This window comes from Hemitrygon akajei, chromosome 4 (genome assembly GCF_048418815.1).
Source record: "Hemitrygon akajei chromosome 4, sHemAka1.3, whole genome shotgun sequence".
NCBI classification, from domain to species: Eukaryota; Metazoa; Chordata; class Chondrichthyes; order Myliobatiformes; family Dasyatidae; genus Hemitrygon; species Hemitrygon akajei.
In genome coordinates this window covers 154,405,924-154,421,765 of record NC_133127.1, presented here as the reverse complement: position 1 = coordinate 154,421,765, position 15,842 = coordinate 154,405,924, and the positions used below count along the sequence as shown (strand labels likewise).

The 15,842-nt window shown below is 37.4% G+C and overlaps 1 protein-coding gene across 2 annotated transcripts in view; it reads left to right on the top strand.

Moving 5' to 3' along the window:
- The window catches only part of LOC140726815 (radixin), an 84,528-nt gene that overhangs the window by 25,883 nt on the left and 42,803 nt on the right, over positions 1-15,842 (top strand). For both annotated transcript variants that reach the window (XM_073043664.1, XM_073043665.1), the window contains exons 3-5: positions 8,651-8,734; positions 10,173-10,268; positions 13,093-13,367. In XM_073043664.1, the coding sequence (XP_072899765.1) occupies positions 8,651-8,734; positions 10,173-10,268; positions 13,093-13,367 (455 nt within the window). The remainder of the gene's footprint in view (positions 1-8,650; positions 8,735-10,172; positions 10,269-13,092; positions 13,368-15,842) is intronic.

Sequence of the window (15,842 nt, the reverse complement as noted above, 5' to 3'; positions counted from 1 at the left end):
CTGAGATTCCTAGTTGATTCTGAATAGTGTTCTTTTCTAGTGATGTCTAGTAAATGGTGTTGAAACAAGGCCAAATATAATCTTGCTAACTGCTCATTAGTGTACTTTCCATTTCTTATGTTAACTTTATTCTAATTAAACATTGTCTTCATAGGTAGTGGATCATATTTAAGATTTCTTGGTCCAGACCAAAATAGCTTAAATCTTTCAGCATGCGCAGGTTTTGGTTTTGTCAAGTCTTATTTCTGCCAGAGTCTTTCAAATTCCAGCGCAAATGATTTGCTTGCATTGTATTAGTTTTCGCCATTCCTGTCATAGTGTACCTTTTTGGGGTTCCACTTACTGCTTTTGAAATAAAAGTTGAAATTTCTGATGTAATACAATGAAATGCTTGTCCACCTTAAATTCATTTCCAGCCATTGATTAATTGATTATGTTGCAGGTTAAGTGGGTTGATTACTACCCTATCGACATCATGCAGTGCTGTGCAAAAGTCTTGGGCACATGTGAAAGAAATTATGTAAAGTGAAGATGCTTTCAAAAAATGAAATGAAATATTTCTAAATAAAAAAGAACTCGGACAGCACATCTTGAAACTCCGGTCTGGTGTGAAAATTTTGCTTGTGAAAGATCTTACTGATGCAGGCTGACCACCTTCTGTCTTGCCATGGTGTGAGAATTGATGATTTGAAGATTAAACTGTCACATCTGCCACACCCTCACCTTTTAGTATGGTTTGCCTTTACCCAGTTTGATTCCTTCTAAATGCAATTCTGTTTCAGTTAAACAGTTTAGTTCATTCAACTCATTATGTCATTGGACGTTAGCATCCTGTTTGTTATCTTTGTTTAATCATACACTGGGCTGTATACCTACAAAGTAATCAAGTTTTTATTTGAAAAGTGGTCCTTTGCTTAATATGTTACTTTAATGAAATACAAAAATTCTCTAACTTTTTTTTGGAAAATGAATGTTTGGAGTCTAATAATTGCTCTTCTCCTGACACACTAATGCAGAAGACAAAAATGAACATCTAAACCTAAATTTATATTTAAAATATCTAGGTACCTAAGACTTCTGCACAGTGATATATATATATATAAAGTGTTTTCTTTTGTGTATTGTTATTAATAAGAACCAAGGATTGCAAACAAGTAAAATTGCAGTGCACAGTAAAATTCTAACCCATTATATTTGGCTCTTTGTACTGATTGCATTCAATGGTTCAGAAAAGCTGTTCCCATTTACATCCCATATTTAAATTTTTTTCTTAATAAGGTACATTATTTATGGAAGTTAGAGCTGTAGTTGGAACCCCCCCCCCCCCCAATGTAGTTTAAAAGGTGGTGTGTGAACCAAAACCCTGGTTTGTTGAAAGGGAAAGTGTCAAGGCTCCACATCAGAACTGGAAAGGGAAAATAAGTTTGAATTGTAGAAGAGGTGGAGGAATGGATGGAAGAGTCTGAGGAAATATCTGTGATAAGGCAAGTCTTGAGTTGCTGTGGAGTAATTTCTAATGGTCACCTAGTCAGTGGGTGAATGGATGACCTCAATCTACAGTTTATTCCCATGGTAACTTGGACCTCATGCTACCAAACTTTGAATAATCTTCAGTCTGAAATTTAACTGTCTTCTGCAGCTGCTGCCTGACTTGCTGACTGCCATGCATTTTCTGTTTTTAAATTTCATATTTCCAGTATCCACAGCTTCCATGATTTTTTTAAAAAGAAATGTTTTTACCTCTTTTGTGTATTTGAATTTTTTTGCAGTTTTTCTTGCCTACCACGTTCTCTGAGAATGAACTGCATAGTTGTAAGGCACCCACAATATGACTAGTGCATCTGAAGGAAATTCACTTTAGAATAAATATTTTAACAAGAGATTTGCTGTTTTTATTTGAATTTGTCTAAACCTCTAAGCCTCCAAGATCCTTGGTTCCTTGTCTATCTCCCTTCAAGGCAGTTGTGATGTTTTCATGTAACTTGGACATTTTAGGTCAAGAATGTGTCTCTGCCTTTTCCATATTGCTTTGGGGCTTAAATTTCACTAGACCCATGACTGAGATGAATGGAATGTGAAAGCATGTTGACATTAAATTGTACATGTCTTTTCAATTGATGTTTGAGCTGGGTGGTTGAACTATGTGTCTTTGCACTGCAGGCAACCCTGTGTTCACCCTTGCAGAATTCAAAGTCACTAAACAAAGTGAGATCAGAATAACACTTGCTCTCTAGAATTTGTGTTGTGGGGTAGAGGGGCTGGAATTTGGCAACTCTATCGATGCACACATCAAATTAATGAGGCTGCGTATAATGGAAAATTACAATACAGACCCCTTTCTACAAATGCAACCACTTGTTTGGAAAGGCTGCCTGTATCCTTGAGTTTTTATAAATCTTGTATGATTTAGAAGTTTTCTTCTAAAACTCATAGTTGGTATCAGTTTTTAATGTTCTTTTAAGAGTTCCATTATTTAGCTAGTGACCTTAAGGGTTTTTGTAGCATAACTTTCCCAGAGAACTGACTAAAAGGTCTGTGATAAGCTGTGGCCTTGGCTTGTGTGGCTACTCGTGGGCTTTGTGGATATTATAGGTGAACTGGTTTCATTTAATGTCTGACTATACAACAAGTCTCTAATATGAAAATAGGTCTATATTTGTTTCATGTATAGTTTCAATACTGACTGGAAAACTTGTATGCATGTAAACATTTTAGCTATTTGATACTTTCCTCAAAAGCTGTTCCTAGAATTACAGCAGAATGTATTGTGTACTATGTTGTATCAGGTTCCACTATGAACGTGGAATTTCATGAAGCTTCTGAAAGCTTGACCTATTCAGTGTAGGGCACCCAATCCACTGTTATCCTTGTAGCCAATTCCCTAGGACATCTTGGAAAACCTCGCTAATTTGTGGCAGTCATTCACATTATCTCATGCCATTCCCCAAAAGTCAAGATTTTTTGACTACTTTAAAATCCATAATCAACCAAGGATGTAAAGTGAATTAACTATAACTACAGGTCAGTTTTTGATTATATTGTGCAGTTATCTGTTGCCTGAAATGTCTATTAGTTATTGCTTGCATTTGCTTAGTTCTTTTGCTGTTAATTGGCATTCAATTCCTCCTTTGTCAGAAATCCAAGCTTGGTTCATAACAAATGGTTGGATTTCAGACATACTAGTATTTACTGTGTGTGTATGGAATTGTACTATTGAACTTCTGGTGTACTACATTTGAAAAAAAAATGTGGTTCATATCTTAAATATGCTTTTCTGGGTGAATGCTGCTTGAGTACTGTTTAATGTTCTTTCCTCTTGTGCTTGTGGGATTTTCCGCAGTTATCTTTTTAGTTCTGAGAGCTTCCACCAGAAGATTAGTCAGTAAGAAGTTGTGCGTCTGCCCTCAAATGTCAGGGGTCAAGTGCCTGTAGTCCATGCATCTTAATTCTATTATCTACACCCAGGAAGATGGCTATTGCTAACTGTAGTGTCATTCTTAACATTGTACAGAAGCTAATAATACAAATACGGTCTTTATGAATTTGTACAGCCTATAGGAGGGGATTAAAGACAGATATTCCTTACAAATGTGTTTGCATGAGGGCTAAGAAATGTTTGCAACACAAAATGCTGGAGGAACTCGGCAACTAAGAAATGTTTTTCTGTTGCTGTTAAATATCTCGATAAAATTGAAGTGAACTTGAGTTGCATACATAAGCAAGTAATGCTACATTTTGATCTTTTTTAATATAACATCTTTAAGTACAAACCAGTGCCAGATTATTTCTTCACCAGTCTTCTATTTGAATGCCTTTCAGCATTGAGAACCCCTATTTCTATGGCACTAAACAGTTTGTAGATTCAGAATTATTTTGGTTGTGTTTTTAAAAAAAAATTAAATACATGTAGATATTCTTCTGAGTGTTTGGAGGGGTAGGGAAGATAAGCAAATCCTTTTAAAAGGAATTGGTATGCACTGGTGCATTCTCTTGAAGAAATCAAATGCATTTTTGCAAATCTACACCGTTTAAAATTCTTTTAATTGTGAGAATGGAAGGCTGAAGGTATATTGCTGTTCAGTCATTTTTCCTGTATGAAAAAGTATTTCCAATCATTTTGTCAATGTTTGGATTGTGGCCACATCACTAACTTTCCTCATAGAAAATTTGTCTAAAACTAATGAATTTGAGTTTCAGATCAGGGTTAGTGGACTGAGGGGGAATCTGAGAATTTATTTCATTCAGAGATGAATTGGAGTCTGGTATTTCTGGTGGAGGCTCGTATGCTTGTAACACTTAAGTATCCAGTAGTTCGACTGCTAAGGTATTGAAGAGCGTGGACTAAGTGTTGATAAATGAGGTTTGAATAGCTGGATATTTGATAGTTCGTGTGGTCATGGTAGCTGAAGGACCTCCTGTCCGTTACTCTGCATGGCTAAGAAATAGTAGGTGTAGCATGGAAGGAGAGCTGTACTTTTGTAGATCAAGTAGTAAACACTAGTATATTTGTCTTGCTAATCAGACCACACATTTATTGTGTTCATGTTGTTGTTTCAGCTCTGAGATTGACTTGCAGTAAACGTACAAGCATTTTGCATGTTTCAAGGTTGTGATGTACCAATTATTTTCCTCTCGCAGTTATTCTGAACCCAGTACAATTCCCAATATGATTAAGTTCAATAAAGGGTTAGTAGCTTCCCTAGTTAAACTAAAGGCTGCATTGAAAATGCTCTGGGAAACTGCCAAAGGGCATCTCCTTGGACTGATAGGACTTGGGATCTAAACTGCCTTGTAAGGCAGTAATCCATTATTACAGTAAAAGTCTAATTAGATCTTTTTGGAACAATGTCAACATTATTAACTACATTAGAAATGTAATCTTTCAATTTATACAGTTAATTTGACAAACATTGACTTTTTTCTCTTATTTCCTAAGTCTGAATTGTTTCCAGGCTTACACTTTGATAAGTACGTTAATGTGTACAAATGTAAATGAGAACTTGATTTGTAGCAATGGTTTAGCCTGCACTCTATGATTAAAGTTTGAGTAATATGAACTTGTAAGTAATATACTAAGTTGAAAAATCTGTCCTGAAGTTAATGTGGTTTGGCAGAAAAATGGCATTTTTACAAATCCCACGTGTTTTTTGCCTCAGTTTTGATTTGTGTTCTTGTTTTGTCTGGCAAGATGAGTTGTATTTCAAAGGAATGGTTGAATTGCCAATCTCACAGTCCAAACTAATGAGGCGGAGATCATATCTATTTTCCATGTGCAGTCAATATTACATTAGAAAAGTGGGGAGTTGCAATCAAACCTGGGAATGGACTCCCTCAAGTACAGTGAAGATCCATCATTTGGGGAAGAAAAAGGTGTGTGAGATGAGAACGGAGCATTTGAAGCTTTTAAACTATGAAGTAATCTGGAGTTTGATGAATTGAATTCTTGATGTAATAATAATGCTAATACTTAAAGTCAGTGGACCAATGTTTTTTTCCATTTGTTCTCTCCCATTGCCTCTTTTTCTTACAATTATTTAATGTCATTTTTAAACTCCAATCAGTTTTAACCGTGACAAACGTTACCTGTTAACATTTAATGTTTTAAGATGATGAGCAGGGTCGTGGAACCCATCCAAATTTCCAAAAATAAAAAATAAAATCAATTGCCAATGGTTAACATGACACTAATACTGCTATATAGTATATAGAGTGGTCATTTCTCTATCACACTTCACTCTAGCTTGCAATTCCTTAACCTAATTTTCCTTTTTGCGAACTCGTGGTTCATATTAAAAAAAATAATTCTTCCAGAGAAAATGTTTATTTGATCTTGACTGTCACTTAAAATTCAATAGTGGTATGCTTCCATTTTTTTAGGACAATCCCTAAATTTGTACTTACTACAACCTTGGATCATGACATATAGACTTTATATAATCTATGCACAATTTTATACTGATTGTGCATAAAGCAGTTCTTAAATTTCAGTTTTGAGAAATGATTGCATAAGTAGTGTATGTTTTTTGTTGCACAGAACTCTGCAGCTGAGTGTAAATTCACATTCCAAACCCATTCATGTCCCAACCTGCTTGAAAGATTTCTTTCAGACTGATGTACATTCCTGATTGTCTGTCAATACAGAATATAACAGAATTAAAATTGTAAAAAAAAATGCACTTGAAGGGATAAAGATGAGCGGTGTGAGTGATAAGGGCATGATAGAAGCAGTATGGAAAAATATGAAGTTTTGGTGTGCAAAACAAAACTTTTTGAAGTGGTGAAAGCAAGTAACATTCAAAGAGGCCTACATATCCATGTATCCAGCTCTGAATTCTGGCCTTGTAAAAGGAGGCTTTGCTGGTTGCTTTTCTGATTAGAAATCTGTGGTCAGTGGTATACCACCAAGGATTGTATCTGGAACTGTGAATGAGGAGGTACGATTAGTAAATGTGCTCTTGTAGTTAAGGCGAGGGTTGTTGGACTATAGTACAATCATGATCTATGAATGGGAAGCTGGGCAGAAGAAAGGCAGTTGGAATATAATCCTGACAATTTCATAGTGATGCTCTTTGGAAGGTTGAATAAGGGTTTGACTTAAACAGATAAAGCCCATTTCATGGTTGATGAATAGAGGGAACTTGGGATACCAGCCTTGTATCCAGGCAGATAGTGGTGCAGAGGGCACATGGGGTAGGGGTTTGTTTTATTCAGTCATGGCACAGAATATATATTTTTTTAAAAATTGTCACTTTATAGAACATTGCTTAGGCTGCACTTGGATCGTGTGTAGTTCTGGTCACAACACTAAGAGCAAAATTGTACTAGCGAAGATGCAGAAGAGGTTTGCCAAGATGCTGCCTGAATTGAAGCATTTCTGTTATATGTAGAAATTGAGTTTGTTTCCTCTAGAGCTGGGGGGATGACTCGACTCAATAGAAGTATACATTATTTGTGTGTGTGGGGGGGGGGGTGGTGTTAGTAGATAAAAACCCTTCCAATGGTGGAAGTGTCTGAAACAAGAAGACATAGGTTTAGAGGCTCTAACTCATCTTATTCCTACCATTGAAGTTGTTTACAATGGATATTGTGGGAATGGAGTAGTATGGAGACATTTCAGGAAAATGGTGTGGGGCAGAAGTATGGCCACTGTTTTGATAAATTGTGGAGAGAGCTCAGTTTAATGGCAAACAGTGTACATAGAAAATAGGGAAGTACAGTACAGGAACATGACCTGTGGCCCATCATGTCAGCAGAAACCATGATATCAAATTAAAATAATCCTATTTGCTTGCATGTGTTGGTATCTCTCTACTCCCAATCAGTTTGAGTCTGATGAAATGCCTTGAGCTTTGCTATCCAATCTACTTCCTCCACTTTTCTAATTAACATAAAATCTAAGCACTGTATAAAATTACGGGCAGAATGCATAACTTTGAAGTAAAGACTGAATTATCTGTGGTCAGACAAGAGAAAATCCACAGATGCTGGAAATCTAAGCAACACGCACAAAATGCTGAATGAACTCAGCAGGCCAGGCTGCATCTATGGAAAAAAGTGCAGTTGGCGTTTAGACCCTTCCTAATTATCTGTGGACCCATTTCTTTAACATTTAACACTACGTTGAAAACACTTGGTTTAATTTTAAAATGGCCTAAGTTTCCACAAAGGAGAAATGGGAAATTTGAACAAAAATTGACAACTTTGTGAACTTTGTGCATGGCACCTGGAGGATATGTCAATCCTGGTAGAACAGAAGCTGAAGTTCTTGATTCGATGAATACAGTGCATGAACATGTATGCTCATGGGAGCCCAGGATCTGCTAAAACATGAAGTACTCTGTAGTCCTCAGTTCTAAGTACAATGATATTTGGCTATGGTGCAGTTTGGCATTCCTAGCAACCCACGGTTTGAGAAGTCCCACTTTGTTTTAATCAGAGGTTGCCTGTAGAGTTTGTCAATGGGAGTACTTGATGCAATGGGTTTTAAAGGATGGTATCCTTGATACTTTGTTTTGCAGAGGCATAACGTCATTTAGCAGTCTAGACATGAAGTAAATTGTTTTTTGTAGAAAAATAATATTTTGTGATGCTGTCAGGTATGTCATGGATTTTCAAAATTTGCTACATTGGTAATGTTTGAAATTGTTCAGTCTGCTTGCAGGATAGAGATGGTAGAAGCTTAGGGTGTTTTTAAAATACTGCAAAGAGGAATGACCTTGATTATTTGTATACAACCCATAATTGTATTGTATCCAGAAAATATACTAGATCCTGATTCTGAATTAAAGTCCCGATTTTTCTCAGTTTTGAAAGCGTAAGGTTGTTTTTCTTTTCGTAGTCTAACCAGTAATTGGCACGTCATGTGCCACTAATTAATTTTTTTTAGATGAATGCAATCCCCTGATACTTCAGTGTGACTTCAAAAATATTTTTCTTCTGGGACAAATGGTTATATTCGACAGGTCTTCCACAAATGGCACTTACAGGCTGTTCAAAATGGAAGAGGGTTAAAATGCTGGTCCCTTACCAGACTGCAAAATTAGTTAGTATTTTCATGATCTCCTTTCCTTCCTACCTTTCTCTTTTCCCTCTCTTTTTCTCTTTCTTAACAATATTAGTTTAACAGATGTAATTCTCTGGCTGTTTACAGATCAATGTACGGGTTACTACCATGGATGCAGAGCTCGAGTTTGCCATCCAGCCAAATACAACTGGCAAGCAGCTCTTTGACCAGGTAAGCTCACTGTCATCTACAGTTCACGCCAGTGTGCAGCTTGACTTTATACTTAAATGTAATTGAAGGTTATGAAAGTGTGAAGTTCTAAAGTTGCAATTTAACACTGCAATTTTCCATTTGCATTTGTTTTGAACAATAGGAAAACCAGAAGTAATAAACTACTGTCAAACAGTTTGGATTATTACAGGGCAAGTAGAATTAATGAGAATGTTTCAAAATAGAACAGACTGCTGAATCACTTCATGAAGGATTAGAGTAAGATTTGAATGAAGGACAACAGTCTTTTAAGGCAGATGTGTGATGCAAGAGCATTGAGAGATTTTAAATTGTGGATAATGTGTTTAAATTCAAAGTGTTGAGAAAGGAGACGAGACTATGTTGTCAAGCAGATTCAATATCAGCATTGGCTTTGGCTGGACAGGATTAACTGCTTTGTCATTTAAATGTCAGTCATCTAGTGTGGAGTTGAAAAGGCTGCTGAGGAGGAAACTTGAGAATGAACCTGGAATGGAATAAAATCAGTGGTGCTATAACGCTAGCCTCTGGGGAATGTTCTGACATAACTCGGTACTGCTAGTGAAGAGGGTCAAAACAGAGGTAGGTTTATTTGGTGTATATACAGTTTATGTTATGGCATTTGGTTCTTGGTTAGGAAAAAAATTGTGTAAAGGAAGGGAATGTTTAACATGGTTCCAATATGATTTAAATGGGACTGTGTGGTGAAGTAATAAATGTGAAATGGGAATCAAACTTTTGACAGTTGAAAGTGATCTTCAGGAGAAATGGTGAGGACAGAAACATGATACTGAATGAATAATACTTCCTACATCTGTATTGTGTACATTTATTTACCCCTTTCCTCTGACTTAAATAGGGTTCACAATAGTGTATCTGGTCATCTTGTACACATTCTCCTCGGGCAGTTTGCATGAGTAAATGAATAAAAAGATTTAAGCATCCCAGTTAGATGTTGGAACTGAGTTAAATGGTTTTGTCTGGTTCCTTTGTTGCTGCAACCTTTTGGTACTACCTGCAATGCTGTTTAGAAAGTAAGATGAAATTTATTCTTTCTGATATTTTCCAGTAGGAATAGGCGAAGGGGGTGGGGAAGGAAATGCTGGAAATACTGAGTAGGTCAGGCAGCATCCATTGTTAGAGGAGAGAGTTCACATTTCAGGTCTGACTTTCATCGGAACAGTTCTTTCCAGGGATGCTGGCAGATGAGCAAATTTCCAGTGTTTGCAGTTTGTATTTTGCTTTCAGTGAAAAGTTAAGAGTTAATACTAAAAGAATTGCTAAAAGAAATACCAAAATCTTGTTGTTATGAATTGGAATAAGATAGATTTCTGGTTATAAATCTTGGTATAAATTCAGCCTTGGTATAAAGATATAATGCTGTTTATTTGTTAGTGTGACCGTATTGATTTTCTTTCAGGTTGTGAAAACTGTTGGACTAAGAGAAGTGTGGTTCTTTGGCCTACAGTACATAGACAGTAAAGGTTATACCACATGGCTGAAGTTGAACAAAAAGGTATTTAAAAAAAAAAAAAAATGTTTAAGGGGTGGAAATGTATCAGCCAAGGAACTTTGAAAATGTGTAGTAATTGGGATGTGCATTTCAATATAGAGTAAAATTCTAATCCAGTATCCATTTGTTCAGAATATATGATAGTTCAGTACCTGGCTCACTAACCTGTCCAGTTGGTGTCTGGAGTACATCTCAGGCTGCTGCTGTTTGAGTGGTGTTCAATGTGCAGCCTGGAAGGAGTTGGGATCTGAAACCCGAGGAATCAGAAATGTGGGTAGGTTTGCCTCTGGACTCCTTGTGCATTTCCTGCTCCCTATCAGCTCAGTGGGAGAATATCTATGATATGATGTAATGAGGTTGGGTGACAGTGATGGGCAGAGTTATGAAGTGAAATAAGTATCTTGGGGTATTGGAGCAACATCCAGTAGTGCAGGAGATCTTCAAGTCTGACATTACCAAAGTTGGAAGGGTACTGAGCTGTTGGTTTTGTTTTATGTACCTTGTAAACATGAAGAGCTTGCATTTTAATAGATGCTGATTAACTGACATTTATTGCAAGTCACAAGAAGGTCCCTGTTTAATCAGTTCTCGAAGTACCTTTTTCATTAGGTGCTCTGGTAGTTGGGTTTTTTCCATAATGTTTGCTGTAGACTGGGCCAAGTGCAGCTGGTTGTGGACAGAAAACATAAAGCGATCTGGCATCATAGAAACACAGAAATCTACAGCACATTACAGGCCCTCTGACCCACAATGTTGTGCTGACCACGTAACCTACTCTAGAATCTGCCTAGAATTTCCCTACCACATAGCCCTTAATTTCTCTAAACTCCATGTACCTATCTAAGAGTCTCTTAGAAGACCCTATCGTATCTGCCTCTACCAGCTTTGCTGGCAGTGCATTCCACACACCCACCACTCTCTGTGTGGAATAAGTTACCCCTGACATCCCCACTGTACCTAATTCCAAGCACCTTAAAACTATGCCCCCTAGTGTTAGCCATTTCAGCCTCTGGCTATCCACATGATCAATGCCTCTCATCTTATGCACCTCTCTCATCCTCTGTCACTCTAAGGAGAAAAAGTCAAGTTCACTCAACCTATTCTCATAAAGTGTACTCTCTAATCCAGGCAACATCCTTGCACTCTATAGCATCCGTATCCTTCCTGTAATGAGGTGACCAGAACTGAACACAGTACTCCAAGCGGGGTCTGACTGGGGTCTGACCAAGGTCTTGTATAGCTGTAACTGTAATTCATGGCTCTTGTACTCGATCCCACAGTTGGCCAACACGCCATATTAACAACACCATCAATCTGCATAGCAGCTTTGAGTTCCTGTGGACATGGACCCTAAGATCTCGCTGATCCTCCACACTGCCAAGAGTCTTGCCATTTGTATGCAAAGTTTTTGAGCTGCTAGAGCTTAAGTCTAGGACAAACTGAGTGACACATCCCAGCACGTCTGTTAGTCCACTTTGTTACTGGACTCTGAGATCAAGAGGCATCTGCACAAGGTTAGTGTGGTGCCACAGCTGCAAATATAGAAGTGGTCCCTTCAAACCACACTGTTAAAAGCACCCACCTATGCTAACCCAGTTTACTCACATTAGGTTCATAGCTGACTATGCCTTGATGATTATCGAAGTACTTATCGAGATGCTTCAATGTTATAAGAGTATAACCACCGTCACTTTGGGCAGTATATTCTAGATTGCAGCCACTGTTGGGGGGGGAGGGCATGCTGAGTAAAGAAAAAGACCCTCCTTGTGTCACCTCAGTCTCCTACCTCTCACATTAATCCTCTGCCTTATCTTCGATACTCCCAACCATTGTTGTTATCTATCCTGTCTATCCCTACCTAATGTTTGTTTACCTTGGCTTCCTTTGCTCAAAGGAAAATCAATTTACAACCTCTCAATTCTCTCCTTGTAACTGAAATGCTCCATTCCACAGAAACTCCTCTGCACCCTCTTCAATGCAATAGCAACAAGAGCTGCATTTATAACTTAGTGTGTGGCCTAACCAATGCTTTAGGAAGTTGTAGCATTATTTTCCAGTTCCCCAATTATGCCTTTACCCTCTCCATCTGTGGTGCCAATTTTTCAGGAATTTATGTACCACAAGGCCCCCCATTCATCAACACTCCATAGGGCAGTATCATTTTACTATGCTTGTCCTATCCTTATTTTCCCTTGCAAGATGCATTACCTTCCTTGGCTGGGATTTAAATTCCATGTGCTATTCCTGTGCCCAACTTTCTAGCTGATCTGTATTGTGATGTAGCCCTTCTTGCTACTCATAAAACCATTTGTTGAGTCATCCTCAACCTTGCTTATTATACTTCCTATATTCATGTTTTTCGCATGCCTCATGAATGTCAGTGAGCCCAGTATTGGCCTCATAGTCAGTCTTTAGAGTTGAGCCTCTGGTTTTGGTTGAACTAGCCAGAAAATGTTTGAGTAGTTCTAGCTGTTCTTTGTCTTCCTCCCTCTATTCTAATGGAATATGAGCAGATAATAATGTTCACCTTGGTTTGTTTATTTATCCATGACTATCCTTTTTATAAATAACACTGAAGTGTTTTGTTTTGTATCTTAACCTAGGGAATATTCGCTTTTCCACTGTTTGTACAATTTGGCCTGATGATTCAGCAGGCATATCACTGTGGGTTTTACGTGTAAAGTATAAACATTGGAATAATATGCAGTTAAGGGATCACAAATTTTATGGGGTCCCACAAAAATCTCTTTTATGAGCTTAGCTGAAGTGTGCAGTTGTTCTCTCTGTTGAAGCTGAGGGAACTTTCTATAATTTGTGTATTTTCTAGGTAACTCAACAGGATGTAAGAAAAGAGAATCCACTACAGTTTAAATTTAGAGCAAAGTTCTTTCCAGAAGATGTGTCTGAGGAGTTGATCCAAGAAATTACACAGCGTCTATTCTTCTTACAAGTAAAGGAGGGTATTCTAAATGATGAAATCTACTGCCCACCTGAAACTGCAGTCCTGCTTGCTTCATATGCTGTGCAAGCCAAGTATACAGACTTTAACAAAGAAGTCCATAAATCGGGTTACCTGGCCAGTGACAGACTTCTTCCCCAACGGTAAGTAGCATTAAGATTCTGTAGTGTATTTTTGTGTTCAATAACTGCTCTGTGGAAAATGAATGTGCTTCTAACTCCACATATTTTATTTTCATAACACAGCCACAGTTTGGTGGATATCAAAAGACAGCCAATTAGAAAAATATCTTAAAACTGGATTATGTCCATTTAAGAAGTATTGAAATGTCTCCTGGTGAATTAATCTGGCTATGTCTACTTTACGATCTAGAAATCAACCCAGCTTAGAATATTATGTAAGTGTGTCGTTACACATCTAAGAGAAGTCGTGACTTCTTCCCCACTTGAAAACTGCCAAAGTTTACATGTTATATCCTGTCGTCTTTCAGATTAACTTGGGAAGGAGAAGGTAGATTTTTGCTAAAATTGTTGGCTTTGAAGTGGAGATTTTTTTCAAATGTTTGTTACACTGTAATTGAATTAAAAATTGGATACATTTAATTGTTTTACCATCAATGAAAATGGAGGTCCACCGATTACATAATCAAGATATTTTTGTTCTCATCAGAGGTATTTGTTTTAAATGGTGCTGGTGAAAATCAGAAAATTCATGCCAATAAATCATATGTGACAGGGAGTTGTATTTGATTGAATCATCTTCCCAATGTCTTCAAAGGCATTGAATTCTCTGATATATTCTTGGTTTCTATATTATTCATTTGCATATGGATTTTTTATAATGCAAAGTAGTAGAACTTGTAGAAAATTGGTTTGAAAAATAAAATACTCAATTCAATATCAGGTTTTGAATTCAGACGATAGATTTAAAAACTATAAGTTTTGCAGTACACTATACTTTTCACTACCTCATAAATCGTAAAGGGCGGGGAAGAAAGCAAGCATTAAATATTCTTAGTCCTTGATCTTCCCAGGTTCCCAACTAATCAAGTTCTTCAAGATGTAACTAATCACTGGCTGCTTCTAACTTGCCCTTTGACTAGTTTTCTCCTCAGTTTTACTCTGTGTACCCACAACTTTGGTTTAATTTTTTGTGTGGAATTTTTTGAGGTCCTTGATTCCTTTATTTAGAGGAACGCTCAGCCTGACATTCTCTTCTCAATAAAAGTCAATTGCATCTAACTGGGCATGCATTTCTTTACTTGTAGCTCTGCATGCAGAAGTACTTGTGCAGTATTTAAACAATATGCACAAACTGCTTTGAGTTGTGTAGCTTGTCAGTTGCTTTTGATTTCAACTTTGAATAATTTTCAATTACAAATAGATCTGTTGCAAGCAGGAGATCAATTTTGAAATTCCTTCAAAAGGCTCCTTTTTTTTGGCAGGGGTCAACATGGTCAGAAACAAAGGTTGGCATCTTTATAACTTTGTGATTAGGGCACCAATACATTGGCAATATTTTGGGTGGCAACAAAACCTCGAGCATGATTCATGTCCAGTAGTTATTGCTTGCTCTCTTTCCTTTCCTTTACCAAGTTTGAGCGCCTGAAGCATCTTGATAGCCTTCCTAACTGGGCTGTTATAAAAGCTTATGTTACCAAAGCAAACATCACTTAACTCTGCTGTGTTGAAACTGCCAGCTGTAGTTTAAAATGCTAGTGATTCTTTGCTCTGTTCTAAGAGTTGAAATCTCTTATAAATTCAAAGACCTGGAGTGGTGTATACTTGAGACGCTGTCTAAAAAGGCATGTATTAAATTGATGCTGTTTAATAGCTGGAATAGCAAACAATGGGTGCTAAACATCTGAACTACCATATTCGCTTGATTTTTAAAATATATATATTAAAGTGTGTGTGGTAAAACATCTGCAGAGGAATGGTGGTGCATTAGGTAGGAGAATTGATGATCTGTATTTTAGGGAGAAAGGTTGTCAATCCTAAATGTTTGTCCTTTTTAATTTAACTTTTTCCTTTTTTTCAGATTTTAGCACTTTGTTTTGGTAGCAAAATGTATTCTGAATGTAAAATTGTGTCATCATTGACCTTACAGAATTTTGGTGTGACGAGACTGCAGTGTGTTGCTAATGCTTGTGTTTGTATGTTCAGAGACTGCCATGTTGTCTTTGACTCATTTGCTTGAAGCCCATGAGAAAGGGCCTTGCATTTGACACTCACAAAGCGAAAGTCTCCTGCTTTGTTACACTGATTCCTTACAATAATGGTTTACTGTAGGGTTTTTCCACAATGGTGGACCACACACTGCGTAGTGAGTGCCACCTTGAAATTCACCTTCATCAGTCTTTGGCTGGCCTGAGGAGAAAAATATCTGAAGAGCTCTTTGGGAAGAGATTACGGGTGGACAGTTGAAAAGATTCCTTAATCCTTAAGAGCTACCTTGAACAAATGGAAATCCCCACTGATTCCTGGGAGTTCCCACCCGGAGTACTGAAAGTAAAGGAAGTGGGGTGATATTAAGAAACTATTGTCTATGTGGCTAGGGTCCCCGGACTATTCATAATTTCAAATAGTGCCCTGAGTTGAGGGGCTTGATTTTTGCAT